Source organism: Grus americana, chromosome 6, assembly GCF_028858705.1.
Source record: "Grus americana isolate bGruAme1 chromosome 6, bGruAme1.mat, whole genome shotgun sequence".
NCBI classification, from domain to species: Eukaryota; Metazoa; Chordata; class Aves; order Gruiformes; family Gruidae; genus Grus; species Grus americana.
In genome coordinates, this window is record NC_072857.1 from 12,732,318 (window position 1) to 12,752,011 (window position 19,694).

A 19,694-nucleotide genomic window follows, 5' to 3' on the forward strand; every position below is an offset into this window, starting at 1 on the left:
CACACGAGTCTCAAAATGCTTGTAAGATGACTGATCCATCTCTCTGGGACACTTTGAAGATTTACCAACCTGCAACATTAGGCTCTACCTCTGCTACCAGTTAGCCTCAACTCAGAAATGAAGCACCAGGTATTACAGGAAGGAAAGAAATAAAAGGTAGCAGAGAGCACTCTGTTCACACCGAAAGCAACAAGAAATTGCCATCAGAGAGAGACTGAATTTTACCAGGCATTATTAATTCAATATTCTGTCATTTCTCACACCACTGTTCATTCAACATCAAACACCTCAGCAAGGACTTCCTAATGAAAACATGGAAAAGCTAGAATAAAACATATTTTTGTCACATCGTTTGTGGGTCTTTTATTCACAATTGAAATAGCATATGTGGCTCTGTACAAAATTAAACATAAAGCTATCTCAGCACACAGGAGCAAAGAGTGACCACTTCAATGCTGCAATCAATTCTCGTTTGCCCCTTCATCTCTAGCAGAACGCTTCTATCTGCCTGCACAAACCGACTGAAATCTCCTGGGAACGAGGACCTTATCTGCAATACCGCACGCAGAGGCATCCCTGGGTCTGTTGCACCCAGCATGGCCCTGCTCCAGCGCGGCACTTGGTGCAAGTAAGCCGAACTGCGCAGGGAAGGCAGGCACCTGGCACTTCCCAGCCTTGCATCTCCTAAGCCCAGGCACTCTGGGGACCTCTGCTATCCTGCTAAGTGGCACCCTCTTCTACTCTGCTAACAGTCTCAGTAGGAAACCAAGTATTTCCCCACATTATGCTGAAAAACTAACCTCCCTGGTCTCACTGACACCACTCAACCTGGAACTGAAAGCTCAAGTCCAACCTCTGTCTCACACCACAGACCCAACAAAAGCCGAGGCCAGGGAATGCAGTTCCCATGTAAGCCAGCAGTTCAGGCAGCCCACCTCCAGCCACAAACCTGCGTGCCCCACTCTGCTGTACGAAATACAGAACGTACTGCTGAGACTTAGCAATCTATAATGATTTCCACCAGTGGAGCAATACAGTCTAGCTTCCTCCTGAAAATGAGGAGAATAAGGGGAATGACAAGAAACAAAAAAAAGCATGGCCAATAAAGAAAAAGAAAAGAAAAAGATTGCCGTCATCACCACAGGGAAGCAGAGACACAAACCACAACTCTGCATGTATGCCAGCCTTGCCAATGCTTGGATCTGAAGGCAAAGACGTCCGCTACAGCGGGATGTGAAGAGTAAAGCCAAAATTCCCTGCTAAATATTGCTGCCAAACAAGCCATTTCTTGTCAATATTTGTAAAACAAATTGAGCCTGTGCTGTAAATATCCCTGCATCTGTGCACTGTTTGTTTCAGCATGAAGACTTCCAAATAAGCTTCACAGCATACTTGCAGTGGGAGAATAGCTTGAGCAATGCTGAAGGACTCAGCTGTTCAGGCCCTACAACTGGCCCTTTGTGACTGGTGACAGACAGCACTACTGCCGTTTCTCTCATCCATTCAATGAGGTGGGCAGCAGTTTGCAGCCACCTTTACATAAAAAAAAAAAACAAAACCAAAAACACCCAAACAAGAAGCAAAGGAAACAAATCTTTCAAGGAAAAAAAAATGTTTACAAGTTACCTCAACACTATGAGATTGATTTCAGAATACTTGAAAGGTTCAGCAAGCAAATCAACCACAAAACTGGGTTCAGGCTGAAAACTATTTGTTTGGGGTTGGGTTTTTTTTATGCATCAAGACCTCCTGTGCCACAAGCCTCACCTTGCCCCACGAGAAGTTTACAAACTCTGTTCTGACATCCGTCTGCAGGAGGGAGGAATAGAAGAGACATCTCTGACAAATACCCAGCTACAGTTGGACAGATCATCTATTTTTCTGAGGTTCTCCCCAAACAAGTGATCTGAAAGGAAGCACTGCTCGACCCTCAAAGAGAGAATTACAGCTATTGCCATGTTACAGCACCCTGTCCACTGCCTGTCACTCAGCAAGCGGCCATCTGATTGCGATATTACTGGCATCGAAACAAATTTTGGGAACCTACAAATCTATTCCCACGTCTCCCAACCTCTTATAGCATGACCTTCAGCAGGCTGCTTCACACTCTGGGAATGACTCACCTTTCATTACAGATGGGAGGCTTGGCTTAAATATTTCCCCACCACGGTCATAGAAAAGGCATGGCCAGTATCAAGCTTCCTAAGAAGTGTATTAAAGCACTACCTTGAGGAGACTTTAAAATACATCTCTTGCAAGTAACTTCCATAACAAAGTTTGGTTTAGATGACAACACTTGGAAAGGGAAAGCATATTAGAGTTTGATGAATTGAAGTTAATTTTACAGCAAAACCAAACGACACATTTCCCTCCCCACCACCATCATTTACAAACTCAGGAGCAGAGACTGATCCATTGAACTAGAGTGCCAAAACTTCCCCAGATTTCAAACTGAAGTCCTAAACACCGAATCTTTCCTTCTTCAACCCAGAACTAAAATAAATCTTGGAGATAGTTATTGCTTCGTTGTATTACAGCAGCATTTGAGGGCCAGACAACCAGCCCCATCGTTCCAGCAGCTGTACACATGCCACATGCACACACACGCAGTAGCCTAAAACAAAGGGGAAATAGAAGACACAAAAAGGTAGTGACCACTCCACAGTCACAAACAGGGCTGATTAGAGACAAAGCCAAGAAGCTGGCCCAGTATCCTATTCTCTAGCCATCATTACTGACAACCAGAAATTGTTTATCAGCACTTTTGTTAGAACAAGAGATTGTATTTCAGAGGTATGCCAGATCTCCACACAACCTTCTCCTCGTCAGGGTCAGTACAATTTATTTGCTGGCTTTTCAGCAGGTGGGAACTGGTATAGGCTTCACTGACCTCTGAGGAGCAGCCCTGCTTTCTGCCAGCAGATGACTTGCAATGCTGTCCTCATCAGTTGGGCAGAGATCAAAGTGTCTGTGCATTCAGACAAGCCCAGCAGAATGCAAACAGAAGGCAGAAGCAGAGGACTCCACGGCAGACATACCTGCCTAGTGGCAGGGGAGAGCAAGACAGGTTAACCAACAACAAAAGCATGTTACCTTTGATTTACCAATGACTTATTCTGGGTCACTGCTTGATGAATGGAGGTTGGTTTCAAAAGTATAATTTTAAGGGAGCCACATGATTTTCAGAGCTGACAGACCCGTGCACAGCGTACAATTTGTTCATGGCATGGCAATCCACCCAAACACATCGGTAGGCAGGAAGTTGTTCCTCTGTAGTGCAGGAAGGGGAATTGCCACCTGCAGGCAAAGCTCTCAAAGCTGCAGAGGCAGAGAAGCACTACAATACACAAGCTAAAACCACAGGCAATGTGTTATTGAGCAGAACCACAGCGAAGGCTTTCGCATCTGCAAATCAGAAAGTACACACCTGTTCATTCCTCCCCACACAAGCAACCACTTACAAAAACAAGTTTCCCTGCCTTCACATTAAAAATTGCCATGAAGTTATGCAACCACAGAGGAAGTATTTTTTTAAAAGAAGAAAGCTCATTTTATTGAGAAACACAAATGGGTGGATGCTTCAAAACCAAGCAAACAGCCCTACTGCTCATGCAACATTTGCTGTCGGAGCAGAACTGCATTGCCCTCCAGCTGAGGCACAACATGTGGGATTCCTCCTCCCCCGGCTTGTTGGAAAGCCGGAGCAGTCAGTTTCCATGCTACGTGCGCTCCACAAAAGGTGATGCTAGCTGGGGTCTCCAGCTTCAGGCAGAAAAACATGCTGTCAGAGAAGCGACAACAGCCAGAAGGAAAAAAATGATTCCCCACCACTGGTCCAAAGGAAGAGAGGATGGTGAGATGTAGACTCCCTACAGCTATGAAGGAATTGCACAGAACGATGGGGGTTCAGTTACAGGCAAAAGGTTTCAGAGCCATCAAAAAAGCTAAGTCAGCAATACAAGCCAAAGGGCGGGGGGGGATGGGAAAGGAGAAAACCAGCGTGACACGTACCCACAGTCTATCCAGCTTATAGTACCCCGTCCTTTCACCTCCTGGGCCACACTGGACAGTAACCTGAGTGAGCTTTCTGCAGCAGCAGCTGGAAAACAAAACAAAATAGTAATAAAAATAAATCAACAACAGCATTATTATTCCACATAGAAAAACACAATGGTGCATTCCTTTGTTCTGAAGCACTGGAAGAACATTTTGTCTAATTTGAAGAAACGAGTAAGAGAGAGATCAGTAAAATCTTCTGTAAACTAGAAGGAATGCTGGCTGCAGCTGAAGTTGGGTGGTTCCTTCCCTCCACCCCCCCTTAAACACCACACTGAAATTCATACCTCCAGGCACGCTCCCTGACCTACGTTTATGGAGCTCTGCTGCGTTCTCTCCTGCAAACCAGCCTCCATCCCAACACTGCCTTCTTCCTGTGGCTGGGCATTAACCAGTTTGTACCACTGCCTGCTAATTAAAGCAACTTCCTTCAGGACCTTCATCAACTGTAAGGGCAAGTCATTCAGCATCTCTGCCTGCCTCAATTCTATCCCTGTCATACACAGAATATAACACACTGTTATTCTCATAATAACCCTGGGAGATACCCAAACCAACAGGCATGAGGAGCTCAAAACAATTAGCGGAAAGCACCCAGAAAAGATCCTTCCAAGAACTGGCTGTATTATAAATACCCAACTGAGATTTTTATAATGCCATGCCACATATGTAGATTTTACAAAACACTTTCATTCCAAAACAGTCTTATAAATGGTATTAAAAATAAACACAGAAGAAAAATAGGGCAAGAGCTTGGGAGAGAAAAATATAGAGGTTCAAACAAGTATTAATTGCCTAAAAAAAAAAAATCTAATGGAAACTGTTTCTTGACTCAATAAACAGAAAATAAAAACCCAGAGCCTCTTCCAGATCTATTTGAACTGCTGCTGCTCCACAACTACTTCAACTAATTGAATATAAGAATGGCTATATTGGGTCAGACCGAATGCCTCTGTAGACCAATATCTTGTCTCCAACATTTGAGAAAGTGAAGGCCTATATAGGTCAGAGTAGACAAGTAAAGCCAGTGGGTAGTGACAGCCCCCTCAAATAATCTCTAAACCTCCACAGTTTTAATCTTAACAATCTCCTGAGCCAGAAACAGCTTCTTTGTATTCACCAGCCTTTGCTTGGGCCTGATGCCATCAGAGATGCCAGCCCACACACGTCAGCTCTCAAGAAACTCTCCTATCCCCAATACTGATAACACACAATTGCCACCTCTCTCCAACACAGGGACGCAGACACATGGGGGAATTCTTCACATGTACTTAAGAGTGGAACATTTGTCAAGCACCTTTTAAAAATTAAGCATTCAGGATAGGACAGGCTTGTCCCAGAAGACTCACTGGTTGAGCAGCCCTGGCAGGATACCCAGCCAGTAGGGTGAACTAAACATCTCCTATAAATAAGGACATCTCCTGAAAACAATGAATTTTCTGCATGAGATAGAAATACTCATCTAGTTTTGCTGAGCTGAGAAGCAAAGCCTTTGTTCCAGCAGTACAATCAGATGCTGGCTAACATCTCACCACTGTTGAGGAATGTATATCTGGGATTAGAATTGCACCTCCGAATTCCTATTTCCTTTTTCCCTCTCCCTTCTTTCTGGGGGACAGTTAGGCAAGAGATTTCTAATTGTGCAAGGATCACTGTTCTAGGAAGAAACATTAATCCCACAGGCAGCTCTGCATGCAAAGCTTTAGACTGCTAAAAACAACCAATTAAGTAACAAAAACAGAAAAAAAGAAATCTCCACTACACAGCTTTTGAACAATGCCCATAGGGCAACATTTATTTGATGAGTGTCAGAGCCAAAGTATTCTGGTTGTGCTTCTAAAAATGAAAGCAACCATCATTTAAAATATTAAGCGTAAAAAGAAAAATTTCCCTTTAAAAAACTGAATAATACAGATGTCTTTTTTATCTAAAGTATTCCTTTCAAAAATCAAACAGCGTTAGAAACTCTTTTATGATTTTCACTTTGAACTTGTTACTACAAAACCATTTGGCCAAGTTCAAGAGCTCAAAGTTCCCCACTATAGCAAAACACAAATATTTTAACAAAAATTAAATCACATATATCATTTTAACCATTTCAGAATAAGCATATATTTAGGAAACAAAAGTTAATTATCCCAGCACCTGCACATTTTTGTCCGCAAAATTCTCTGATATTGGGTCACTACATACTGCTCCAATTTGCCACACTATAAACCCAGAGCAACTCTACCAGCATCATTAATTGAGATAAGACCTTTGCAACAGGTCAGAAAGGGAGGGCCCAACCCCCAAACAAAGCATTATCTTGTATTGCTTGCCTGCAGGAAGGAAAAGGAAGCAACAACAAAAACAATACAGCACTAAGGAAAATCATCTTAATGACACATTTTACTTCTTGCTGTCCAATAACTTCCACATCAGCATTCTGCACTTGTGTATGGAGCTTAAAGACTGTTGCTTCATTTTGCATGGTGTCACACAACACACCAAAACAAACAAGGCAACAAAGGACGAAAGGTACAGCAGGAGCAGAACAGAGCAAAAGGCAGAGCACACAGACAGGTAAGAACATGATCGAACAGCCAGAAAGTAGAGCCTCAATGAGAGAGACACAGCAAAGAGATTAAAGGGAACAGGTGGCACGACGTGAAATGAGCCATTTCTCCCTCTTACACAAGCAGCTCATTTTTTATTTTTATATTTTGTTAATTAAAGTTGAAAGACAACCATGGGACACCCAAAGCTGTCAGAAGCAAAGATGGATTGATTTCAGTACTATAACTATTCATTAAGCCTTTCAGTGTCACCAGGAAATCGAAACTTGCAAACTACTGTGATAAACACACAAGAAAGCTCTGGCTGATAGCTATGATGAGCAGCCAGTTTTGGAGACAAAGCCAGAATAAAGCACATTTTTGACAATGTCACAGAGCAATTAGAAGACCAAATTAAGACAACTCCAATCTTGAAACATCAGGAGCCTCTGAGTTACACAAGGACAGCGGTCCTCAAGGAGCCCTTGCAGTGACGTAGAAACACCTCGCAGTCACATAAGGCAACACTGAACAGAGAGTAAGTAAGGGCGAAGAGCTTAGTCATCTGAGCACGTACACAAGTAACCAAACATGCACACAGATGTTTGAACGCACACACCTTGCTGGGCACAAAGAGTTGTGATGTCAAAAAAAAAAAAAAAACAACCTCCAAAAACTCAACTTACCAGATTTAGAATACAGCACCAGTACGTTATTCCGTGTCCTGAGAAGCTTCTTAAAATCCTTGTGGTCACTTATTTTTTCTATGAGTGGAGACACCTTCAATGAGTACACAAACACCGGCAAGAATGCCTACAGAAACACAAAGCCAGAAATATTAGTAACAGCTTCCATGCTGAGAAACAAAATACAAATTGCTTTTGAAATTGCCTTGACCTTTTTCCTAAATCTTGAGACACGCTGCCTTAAATAAACTATCATATTGATTTGATCAGCAAAAGCAAAAAAAAAAGCCATACACATGAGTTATTGAAACTGAACCAACACCACTCCCAGCAAGCATCCTTAAGTGGAAAGATAAATGCAACATCAAGAAATATGGTTTTAGTTAAGAATCCATCCCCTTTAAAAGTTTGTTCCCTAGTCAGATAATCAGATAAAAATTCTTATGTAAATTTAATATACTGTAACAAGAGAAGCAGCAAATTAGCACTTCGAGAGCACTCTTGTCCCTAGATCTCAGAATATGCTGCAAACTCAATCAAGTACTTTGATATCCCACAGAAGACAGTGAGAGCCATGAAGTTAAAACAACTAACCCACATTGATACAGAGCAGATGAAGGAAATGAAAACAGAATTTGCAAGTAATCCAGCATCCGCATTACGGCACTAACCACAACCCTCTCCCACCCGCCCTTCCCAAGTGGAACAGGGCTCACGTTTCCCAGTGGCCATACTGGATCTCACACAGTGCCTTTGCCGTAAGATCAAGTTTGGCTTCCAGTGGCCATGTGGAAGGCATAGCATTTAATCTCTCTGCATCTCAGTTCTGTATCTATGCAAAGAAATTACTTTTTTGTTGCATCTTTCGGTCTATTTAAGTCATAAAAGCTCCAAAGCAAAGTTGGTCCTTTATCCTATTATAAAGTAAAACTCCTATCAAAATATAACCATAACCTCAGCTGGGGCCTCTACTGCTGATTTGTACTGCAATAATCTTCAATAATAATAATCTTATCCATCAGGCTATGCTGCCTCCCTTCTGCACTGTACTGAATTCATACTAATGGAATGATTATGGGAAGCTTAGCTGGAGAAATTACCTAGTTTACATTCACCTTACAGTAAAACCTTAACACTTAATTGCTTGGCTAAAAGCTTTAGCTCATTTGCCTAACACACACAGGAGGTTCAACATTTTCTTAATTACAGAACTAATTTTGATCATGTCTTATTCCAACTGGGCTGGAAAACGTGTCCAGGATGGATGTGAAGTCGTAAGAGGCTGTTCTTCTCAAATCCTGTGTATTACAGATTGCAGCATTCAAAACAAGGCACCAAGCCAGTCAAAGTCGGAACGTGCAGCCCCAGGCACTACACTTCATTACAAATTCAGTTATTTGCACACGCCGCGTCACTGAGGCACAGAAACAAAACCAGCAACTATGAAACATATTTTATAAGTGCCAAAAGTTTTTACATGCAGAAAGGGGAGGGGGAGTTTTGGGATGCATGGGGTAGAGGCTGAGCTGAAATGGGGGTCATCCTCAAAACAACCTCAAGACATGTTTGGGAATTTAAAGTTACTACAAGATACACCTTTAACATAAAATATAAAAGCATGACAGGCCACACAGGGTTAGAGTGAACAAGTTGTCCTAGTCTGCAGGCAGGACTCCCACCACCGAACCCTGTTGACCAAATGGTCTAACTGTGAGAAGGGAAAAAGCACATTTGCAAGTCAGCCTCTACCTTCAACATAAATGCCCTTGACGCTTGAATTCAACTGACAAGACTTGCATTCTTCTAAATCCAGATGTCCAGAGCTTAGCCTTCCTACTTCAGGCTGATGCATGTGAATCATTTGTGTATTTTCTGAGATAAATACATGGTGTTGCCAATCAAAGTAGACAAATATAGTTGTGCTAAGTGGGGCGACAGAGACATGCAAATTCCTGCTCAGAACTCTTCGCAATCAGAGGCTGTACGGGAGGGATTAATCTAACATTGACTTATGAGCAGATCTCTTTAATACCAAGTATTTTTTTAAAAAAACCTTTTTCCTTCAGCTCTAGTTTTTTAACTATCCAAGTGTCTTAAAGTTTTACTTACGTCTTGAGTTATAGAAGACTAAACCTAAACTTCCTGAAACTAAGGCTGAACACAGCAGGAAAAACTAAAACTACAGGTTGCTTCTTTTAGCCTTCTCCATTTAGAAAACCGGACTCAAACAGGGATATTCTAGTCTATGAACTCACTGCCAAAAAGAAAGAATTAGACTAAAAAAGCCGCAAAGGCCACTTTCAACATGACACCAAATAGTATTATGAACTTTGTTTAAAACATCTGTACAGTTTTACTAATAGCTTGGAAGCACGTGTATTTCATGTCTTTTCCAGATGGAAAGGCTGTTTAGCCAACTTCAGTGAATTCCTTCCCCCCCGCCCCTTATGATGGCAGAGCTATAAACCTCTTGAAAAATTGGATCCTGGAAACAGTGACAGCTTTAACTACTGCCTTGTCGGTGTTGCCACTAACAGAAAACTCGCTGTGCTGGTGGAACAGCAGGCACTTGGAGGGAGAAGCGTGTCACGTTGCCTACATCCACGGCTACTTTGCCCAATTCCTCCCCAGGTATCAAATCAATACATGTTACTCATTTTACTGCAGTTTTACTACATCAGCTCTCTCCAATCCTATGGTTTACACCAAAACCCACTGGGAAAGGCACTATGCACACAAGTGCACCAGTCAGCCCTGGCGAATAAATCATCATCTCCCTTTAATTAAGATTAATGTTGCAGCCTTTCCAGGTTATAAAACCCAAAAAGTCCAAGCTGAAGGCATCAAGTTGGACAGAAACACCCTGCCTGCACATCTAAGGCAGCTGCAGCAATACTGGGAGGTTATCAGCTGAGCTGAAGAGTTCACCACCTCCCAATATGTATTTGCACTACATGGTGTTTGCAAACTGATAAGAATTAAGTAGTTCCACGTTCTCTAGCTTTCTCCCGCTGAAACTAATAAAGACCCTACCTGGGAATAAATAAGAAGCCAGTTTATCGTTAAACCTCCCGAAGAACCTCTGCCTTCGTTACCAGCTCCACTGAAGGCAAGTGATGCTGAGCTGTCGTTTTCACCCGATGCCAGTCTCTTCCACGGGGCTGCTTTGCCCTGCTCCAGAGCCAACGCTGTGATGCCTGTACCGACAGTTACAGCCTCACCAGGGCTACAGCCAGTAGTTCTGGCAACAGCATGAAATTAAGAGAATGGGAAAAGAGAATCCTGTGGAAGCAGTTACACACTCTTCTTCACAGAAAACCAGGCTCATATTCCTGCACAGCCGACAGGCAAAGCAGGAGCAAAGACAAGGCTCATTTACATGTACTGTGCTATACGACTTTAATTGTGAGATATGACTCAGGTAGATTTACTCCAGACATTTTGCTGAAGTCTTTGCAGGAGAGCTCATCAGCCAAGCTCTGCCCGATCAAGCACGCTTCTTGTTTAAATCCAGGGCACAACAGGAGATGAGCTCGTATTAAAAAAAGAAGAGGTCAAGAAAGGTAACAGTCCCTCCTGGGCAGGAAGCCTCTTTTCATATGCGTCAGGAAGTGCTACATTCACACATATGGAACTCTATAAATAAGAAACAAGCTAAACTTTCTTGTCAGTTGAGCATCCAAAAGCTTTAAAATCTATTCACAACCACCACTGAAAAGTTAAGAAACACTCCAAACATTTTTCTCAAGAAGCTGCCTACCCTGGTACCTATTAAAGTAGAAGGGTTATTAGGAGCAACGCATGCAACCTCTGCACCATGCCTGCCCTGTGACAGTTATGCTGACAAGAAATTGCAATAAAACTGAGGGAAGGTCTATTTTATTTTGTGCTGTGTTTGCACAGTGCCTAGCATAACGGGTCCTCGTCCATGGCTGGCTCGGTGAGCTGGAACCAACATCACAGTCACCTGATGTTCTCGGATGCAGGAAACTTTGGTGGAGACCTTCAGAAAAAGGCAGACTATGCGCAGCAGACTATGAAATGCAAATCTGGTAGCACTTCTAGCCTGCAGATTTTCCCCAGCTCAAGATTACAATCTGAATTTATTTTCACAGATTTTTTTTTTATGGCATAGGTCACACATCAGTTATGTGATTGTAATGTCTGATCTAAGATGCATGAAGGATTCTCAAGTGAAACATAAGTGAACCCAAACCCTCAAGAGAGTCAACTCAAAACTGCTGAGAGACACTGTTATTTGAGTACAAGGTAAAAAACCATGTGTGCTCTAGCTCTACCTCTGCTCTTCAAATCAAAGTATATATTCAAATATATAATCTTGCAAGCTAGATGGAAGAAGTCTAATCAGTCAAAAAGGTTTAATTTTCCTTTTTTTCCCCCCACTCTCCAGCAATTCCTTGCAGAGCTGCCAAACACATGCAAGTGTTAAAGGGCAGTGAAGCACTGCACAACCCCACTCCCTTAGAATCGGTACCCAAGAACCATCTGAGCTTTCAGAAACCCAGAGGCTCAGAGAGTTACAGGCAAATAACTATTTGCTAATTATACTTCCAGGACTGACACTATTGAAATATCTGGTCATCCCTCAGGCCGTGCTTTCTCAGAAATCATCAAGGATCTGAGAAAGCAGTTTATTTCTCAAGTTTTTACTCTCTTCTGAATCTCATTTCACAAAATGAAAAAAGGGAATATTTTTCAAGCAGCCACAAGAACGTATTTTCATATTTTACATTTATTATTCAAATTAAATGTGATAAATGCTTAACTGCTGTTCCCACAGAACCCAGTTCAATTTACGAGTTGCTCCCCACAAAAGCTTCATGACAACATGGTCTTTTCCTAAGGATAAGCAGCACGAATATTTATTTATTTTAAATCAAGGGCAATGAAAACACATGGTTTTATAAACAAGAAAATACAAATCAAAATTAAATAAGGAGGTGCTACCACAGGAGTAACATTGTACATTAGACAGAAAAACTATTTCCTATTTCTCCTATTTCCAGCTCAAGAGCATGAAAAAAAGTCCCTGGACACAAATTGTGCATAAAAAAAATATAAATGGATATGCTGCTGAAACAGTGCTTAGGTGCCTGAATCCATATGTCAACATACAATTTTTATGTGCACAGTAACACTTACATGTATAATTACGTAGACAATTCGCAGGCTATTCATCAAGAATAGCTGGGGCTATGACACAAACAACGCTGATTCCAGCACAACTGCTGCTTGGCAGGGACACAGTTTTACACTCGACCACAATTTCAAAAGCCCATTTTTCAGCAAGACACTGACTTTGATTTCTGTCTTAGCTTAACCGCCCACTGATGTCATTCTCATTTTGGGACAACAGCATTCAACCCACTGTAAATATGATCAATGAGCAACCCTGTACATATGAAACAGATTGTGTCTGACAAGGCATTTTATGGGAATCTAGCTGAAGAGCAAACCTGCCTCAAAATTCCAAGCAGTAATGCAGATGACTGAATTTAATTTCATAATTAATTTGTTGAGAAGGGGACTAGTTCACATGCTAAACAAGGGTCTCCCTTGCTACATTAAAATGGGGCGGGGGGGGGGGAGGATGGAGGGGAAAGGCATGACACAGGCAAGAAATTCCAAGAACAAGACCGGATCTCACCTTCCCTTTCCTACTCAGTTCCCAAAATAAACCCTGTGGTGGAATGCACACGTAACTTCAGAAGGTGGATTGAAGGAACATCTCTGTACTGCAGTGACGGAGGTTCAGATCAGCCGGTGGCACAGTCAGGTCCTGGGGTGCAGGCAGTGTGCATGTACTGAAAATACCAGGTCTAAGTCATCTCCAGGCAAGCACAAGAGAGAAAGAGATCTGTTGTTCCCTTCCCCTCCTTTTCATTCTCACTTAAAAATACAAGATGTTCAAATCCAAAGCGCCCTTGTTTACAAGAATCACAGTTTGACTGCAGATGTTTTATCTTCCTCGTTCATCATACAAACCGCTCTTGACCTTGTGCAATAATTGCTTTCTTTTCACTCACAAGCCCTCCCTCCGCTGCTATTTACATTCAGGGTTGTGCTGCTTTGATCACTGAGCCATTTGTAACAAATGCCTTCCAAGATGGATAGTGATAAGTAGGACAGTCCTCTGTTTTCATTCATGATTAATATCCAAAATAGCCGTAGAAACGTTTTAATCAAATCAGATGAGGGGAGACAGGTTATCTCTGTTACTCAAAGGTACCTCAAGGAAGCCTGCTAAGAATTTATTATTTCAATGAGGGAAGAGAAAGGGTAGCACTTGGGTCTCAGACTTCAGGGGTCATGACTGAAGCAACCCTGCAGGTCCCAGTTGGGACCGTAAAACCATCTTCTCCTAACCACATCTGCAGGGGGTCCCAAACTGCAACCTGCTGAGGACGCCAGCAGAGAGGCTGCAGCACGTTATCTGCAATGAATCAAAAAAGCCATCTACAGGTTCAGTGGGGAGAGGGACTCCAGCGCCCACAGCGTGGGATGCCCCAGTGAGCAGCACTCCAGCAGACACACCAGAAAATCAACGACTTCTGCATCAGAAGACTGATAGCATTAGAAAACCATGTTTTTGCCCAACAGGTTTACATTTACAGACACTCCCATTGGACACTTCTTGGGTTTTGTTAATTTCCCATGAGCTCCACAGAAGAACGCATTCTTACTCTGTATATAATCCAGAACAATTAACCTCAAGCCATTCAAGGAATAAAAAAACCCAAGCGCTGCTGACGTTTTATTGTGGTGGGTCATATCTGCAAGAGGCAAATGTCATATCTTCTTTTGTTCACGAAGGAAGGCAAATTAAAATCCTGACAGAGAGCATCTTAGTATTCTTTAACTTAGGCTGAAGAATGCTACAAATACAGCATTCCACTTAAAGTGGTGCTTGCTAGGTTCATTTTCCAAATATAGAAGATAGCAAAAAATACCATGGAGACGTCAAGATTTGACTAGACTCTACTGTTCATATTGTTCTTAAACACTGAGTTTTAAGGAACACAAGCTACAGGCATTAATAGTCTATACTAAAGGTTGTTCTTAAGGGTTCTGTGTAGCAAATTAATTGTATGGTTTATCACTAGTTTTCAAATGCTTAGTGAAGGAGAACCTGTGCAACTATTTACTAATTAACAACTGACTGTAATAGGGTCAATTACTAATGCCGACAAGAACTTTCTCCTTATGAATGCACAGCTCATTCTCTCTTCAAGCCAGACATTGGTGCAATATATATTAAACAATCTGTTGATGAAGTAATGTTTCAGATATCACTTCTGAACGAGTCCATTTGGATGACTTCAGAAGCTAAGGGCATGGGCAAAGCATATGCCACATAATCCCCCACTAAAAATTGGGTTTTGAAGAAGTTTAAAGTATCACCTACTCAAGAAGCACACAGGAGATGCTATAAAAAGACGACGAAAATACTATTAATGGGACTTACAAAGAAGAGAGGGCGAAAAATGACACCTGAAAGTCCTTAGCACTTTATATGGCACTTGTTATCGTCAAAGCATTGCACAAATATTAACTAATTAACCCTCACATTTTTCTGCCAGGTGATAGGAGCCAAAGCTTAATTTAAATAGTTGGAGTAAGATTCACACAGAAAGGAAGCGATCTGCAAGAGGCAAAAGGGAAACAGCATCAGAGGAAGCTGGCACGCAGCTTATCCTAGAGAAGCACACAACCACACGCTCATCGTGTGCCCTCTCCCGAAAAGTTAGGAGGGGGAGAGAAAGAGTATATTTGCAGTCACCCAGAAAATATGCTATATGACTATAAACCCAAAGAGAACAGACAGTATAAAGGCAGCCACAAATGAGATTACCTTTGTTATCTGTGCTCTGCAAGCGCACAAATCACTGTGCCCTCCACCAATGCTACCAGCTACTCTCAGCTAGCAAAGCCAAAACTTCAGACCTGCTTTGCTATCACAGTTTTTTGCCATTCACAAGCTTGAAATGGTGACAGGATCAAGGTAAACCATAACTGACTTCCAAAGCGACCCTGTCCCAATTAAGAAATTTAAGGCGATGCTAGTTTGTGATTCTGGTTGCAAATTGCATTGAGTTTTTCCATTCACAGACCTCAAAACACAACTCTGAAGAAAGGTGAGTCATTACGTCCGTTTTAGTGAAATGAAGAAACTCAAGGAACTGCATCACCAAAAAGCAAAAGAAACGGTCAACAACAGAACAAGCACCTCTTCCACCACCAATTGCACACAATGTTGTGAACACAACCCTGGGCAGAAATGCCACTTCTGAGGACCACACCACACTTGTGGCAACATCCCAGGCCCTCTGAAGTAAACGGGAGCTTCGGCACCAAAAACCAATGGATTCAAAACGTCACTCCATAAGGTATGGAGTGGAGTAACAAAACCAGTCCTGAAAGCCAAGGTTTGATTTGGGAAAGGCATGTGAGGAGATAGAGCACAGCCCACATCACAAGTTTTACAAATCCGTATTTTGAAGAGGGAACAGATGAAGTAGGAATGGGGCAGGGGAACAGCAAGTAAGGGATTTACCTCTGCAACACCCTCCCTCTGACTGCGGCAAAACACTTCCCAAAGCAGCTCCTGTAGTACAAACAGTAACTGGATGGGCAGAGGCACTTCCAAGTTCAAACCCACCATGGGAAACAGGACCTGAGCACTGCAGAGGAGAAGCAGTGCTCACACCCTGCCTGCAAACTCACCAGAGGCAAAGCCACTGCTGCCACACTGCAGGGCTACCTGCAACACAGAGTGATCCCCGTCCAAGCCTTCCCCACAGGCCTGGACTCACAAGTCCACGTCAGTGCTCACTGGTGCATTCCCATGACGTTACTGGGACTTGAAAAGCTGGAAGCCTGAAACGTTCAAGTCTTTCTTTGAAGGCACTGGGTTTGAATGGCACTGGGTTTGAACGGCACCATGTCAAGAAACCTTCTTCCCAATGGCTGTAAGTCGGTCAGACTCTCTTGACTCAGTTTCTCTGTCATTAAGCCAACACTCAGAAGACAAACTGACCTTTGCCACATTGGCCTGAGACAACATTCATCAGTGTTTGCAAAGCAAACGAATCCCAGATGTGTAATCCTGTTGGAAGCAGTGGCTGGCCTCTGCTAGGGAAAGGACAGGACCTGACAAATCAGAGGAAAATCCACCTCGGTGTGAAAATCCTTCCCAATGCCTTAAACAGTAAATTCAGTCCTTTGAGCATGAAATATAATCAACCACTTGACATACCAAATAGGGAAGTATCTCTAAAGTTAAACCACAACTTCCCTAAGAGTCTCCAACTCATTCAAGAAATAAAACTTTACAGCAGGAGGAGATCACTGCACTATTTTCCTCACATGCATGTCACATATTCAGAGTGATGCACAAGATAATAACATCTTCCATTAGAAGATACCGAAGTGTTTTCTTCATCCAGCTTTGTAGTTTTCCTTTTACAAATGCAGGAAGTCTTAGAGAGATAAGGATTTCAATTCTCGGAAGCCATCTCCAATTTTGGGTCCTACTTTAAAAATGAGCCCTATTTTTCAGGAGCGCTATGCATGCACGAGTCTAGCTGCTGTCCCAGGTGCATTGCAAGCACTCAGCATTTCCAGGAGAAAAAAAAACAAAACCAAACCGCATTTGGGTACCTAAAAAAGGACAGGCTGGAAGGAAAGACAATGTTCTCATTAACCTCTGTCCTACCAAGCAGCTGGCATTACCTTCACTTTAACTTTACACACCAAGAACATCCTGATTTAACAGCCTCACTGACTTAGCAGACATTGACTCAAGAAAAATTTAAAAGCAGGTTTTGCAACGTCACAGCTGTAGGCTAGTTTTTTTAATCCTGGCGTACAGCGAGTTACATATTTCAAGATGAAAAATCACACCTTCAAGTGCAAGATAATGCAAATTGGAAGAAATAATTTAAACTACTTGTACACAGCAAAGGGGAAAGAATTAGCTGAATCAACAGCTCAATGAAGACATCTGCTCAGCATGCAGCATCACAGAGCAAATAAAATGCTGGGGCAAATTAAGAAGGGGAAGAGAGAATAATGTGGATAAATTATAATGGCTTTGTATAATTTCACTGACAACAGCAGGCCCACTCAGCTCATCTCAAAGACACCAGCTCTGCAATACAAAAGGTCCAAAGAAGGGCAACTAGAATAGTTAGGAACAATATATTCACATGAAGAAAGCTAGAATAAAAAAAAAATCTTTTAATCTACAAAAAGAAATCACAGCATAATACTTACATTAACATAAAATGAGTGTTACAGTAAGATAAGGTCTGACAGTCACAGTGGATGTAGAAGGAAATACCACAAATAACTCCACATGTTTAGTTATTTTAAATCAAGGGAAAATTCAGTGCATTTGTAACGCTACTTGGTCCACGTTATATACTTAATCCGAGGAATACACTGCCACAAGTATCACCGAGAAAAATACTGTGTATATTAAAGATGAGCCACAGGAGGAAAAAAAAAAAAGCCGCACTATGACCTAGTCAACGTTTTAAGAAGAGTTCAGCCTGACTTCAGTTTTACTTGAAATCAATAAATAAACTGCAGATAGCAGAGGTCTGTGCTTCTAGATCAAGCTTGGAACAAAACAAAAATTGAGCAGGATGCACAGCATTTCTTTTCTCTCCTCCTGAATGAGCCGATAGCTAGGCCCCTGCCAGAGGCAAAAGGCTACATCAGTCAGGGCTGATACTCTCTGTCCCACAATGGCAATTCTAATATTAGCACAGAATAAGCATAGGGCAATTAGCAATTCCACACTTGATTTGTATGACTTAGATGAGCAGCACTCCTAGGTCATGCATTTCCAAATACATTTCAGATCATGAGTGCATGAAAAAATTAACGTAATTTTTCATTAATTATTAACTCTATTTGTCCAGGCAGAAGGAACAACTGCAGTTCATGCCAATAAAGTAAATAAAGGAGTGCTTTAAAGCATGCCTTCACCAATCTTTTGAGCTATTTATGCGAAATTCTGTGGATAAAAAAAGAAAAATCAGACTTCAAAATATTTCTGTAAGTGTAGGAGTATCCCTGAGGTAAGGAGTGTTCTACTTAGTGTAATTTCAATGAAACATACCCAGATCCTGCGGAACGCACTAACACGGAGAGCGCCACATTTGAGGGGCGCACAGGCAGGGCCGGCAGGACTGCCCACGGCCACCCGTGCCCGCGCACAGGTGCACAAAGCCGAGCGAGGCAGCTTTACTGCAGCAGAGCCACCGCCGAGGGAAACCCTCTACCGCCGCGGCACCGATTTCCACACGAAACTTAGGAAGCGCCCGCCGGTGGGAGCCGTCGGGGCCGGCCGGGGCAACCGGGGGGCTCCAACCCGCAGCCGCTCGGGGAAACGCCGGCGCACACCAGGGTGGGTTTTCTCTGGGTGGTTTTTTGAGAGAGAGAGATGAAGGGAGAGAGGGAAGCAGGAAAGCAGCACATGGGCTGAGGGCTGGGGAAACACCCGGGAGGAGAGCTGCCGGAGCCCAGCCATGCCGGGCTGTGCCGTGCCGAGCCCGCTCGGGGCGGCGGCGGGTGCGGGCGGCGGGGGCAGCCGCCGCGCCCAGCCCGAGGGGCCCGTCCCGCTCCCAACTTTCGCCCAACTCCGCCGGCCGCGCCGAGAGCCCCCGCCCCGGCCCGGGGAAGGGGGGACACCCCGCGCCCGACCCCCGCCGCCCCGGGGCGCCGCCGACGCCGCCACTCACCGCCAGTCCGAGCAGCAGCAGCGGGAGCCGCCCGCGGCGCCGCGCAGCCCCCGTGCCCTGCCCCGGCACAGCCATCGCCGCCGCCGAGCCGGACCCGCCGCCGCTGCGGGCTGCTGCCACGTCTGGCGGCGCAGGCGCGCTCCGCCGCTACCGCCCACCCGCGCGGCGGCATGACGGGGCTTGTAGTCCGGCCCGCGGCGGGGCTCGGCTCGGGGGGATGTGCTTCCACACCCGAGGGTGTGCGCGGCTCCCACGGCCATCCGGCGCATGGCAACAAACCCACCCAAAAGCCCCAAACTACTGCCAGCAATCACAGTTAAACAGTAATCTCCATCCAATTTGTTTCAACAGAGATTAAAAAGAAAAAAGTTCCAACTTCTCTTCTGTACTGTCCCACGGACCTCCCTTCTTTAGGGAGGTTTTGTGCCTCCACCTCTCTCCAAATGTGTCCCTTACTCTAGAGAGCCTTCTGGCAAATAACCTCCTTCATGATGCTTTTTGTCAGGGTCTTTAAAAGCTTCTGCTGGTCTTAGATCCGGAGTAAAAGGTGAATAAGGGAACAAAAAATAAGGAAAGGGGAGAGAGGATTAACTAGGACCTGTTCTCCTCGTAAGTTGTTCCCACTTGTTATCATTAAATCCTAA

The 19,694-nt window shown here is 43.5% G+C and overlaps 1 protein-coding gene across 1 annotated transcript in view; it reads right to left on the reverse strand.

The window, feature by feature from the left end:
* The window catches only part of PDIA5 (protein disulfide isomerase family A member 5), a 102,862-nt gene extending 83,675 nt beyond the window's left edge, over positions 1–19,187 (reverse strand). The window contains exons 1-3 of the mRNA XM_054829584.1: positions 19,051–19,187; positions 7,280–7,406; positions 4,012–4,099 (exon numbers count right to left, since the gene is read on the reverse strand). Of these exons, the coding sequence (XP_054685559.1) occupies positions 4,012–4,099; positions 7,280–7,406; positions 19,051–19,125 (290 nt within the window). The 5' untranslated portion in view covers positions 19,126–19,187. The remainder of the gene's footprint in view (positions 1–4,011; positions 4,100–7,279; positions 7,407–19,050) is intronic.
* Between the last annotated feature and the right edge of the window lie 507 nt (positions 19,188–19,694).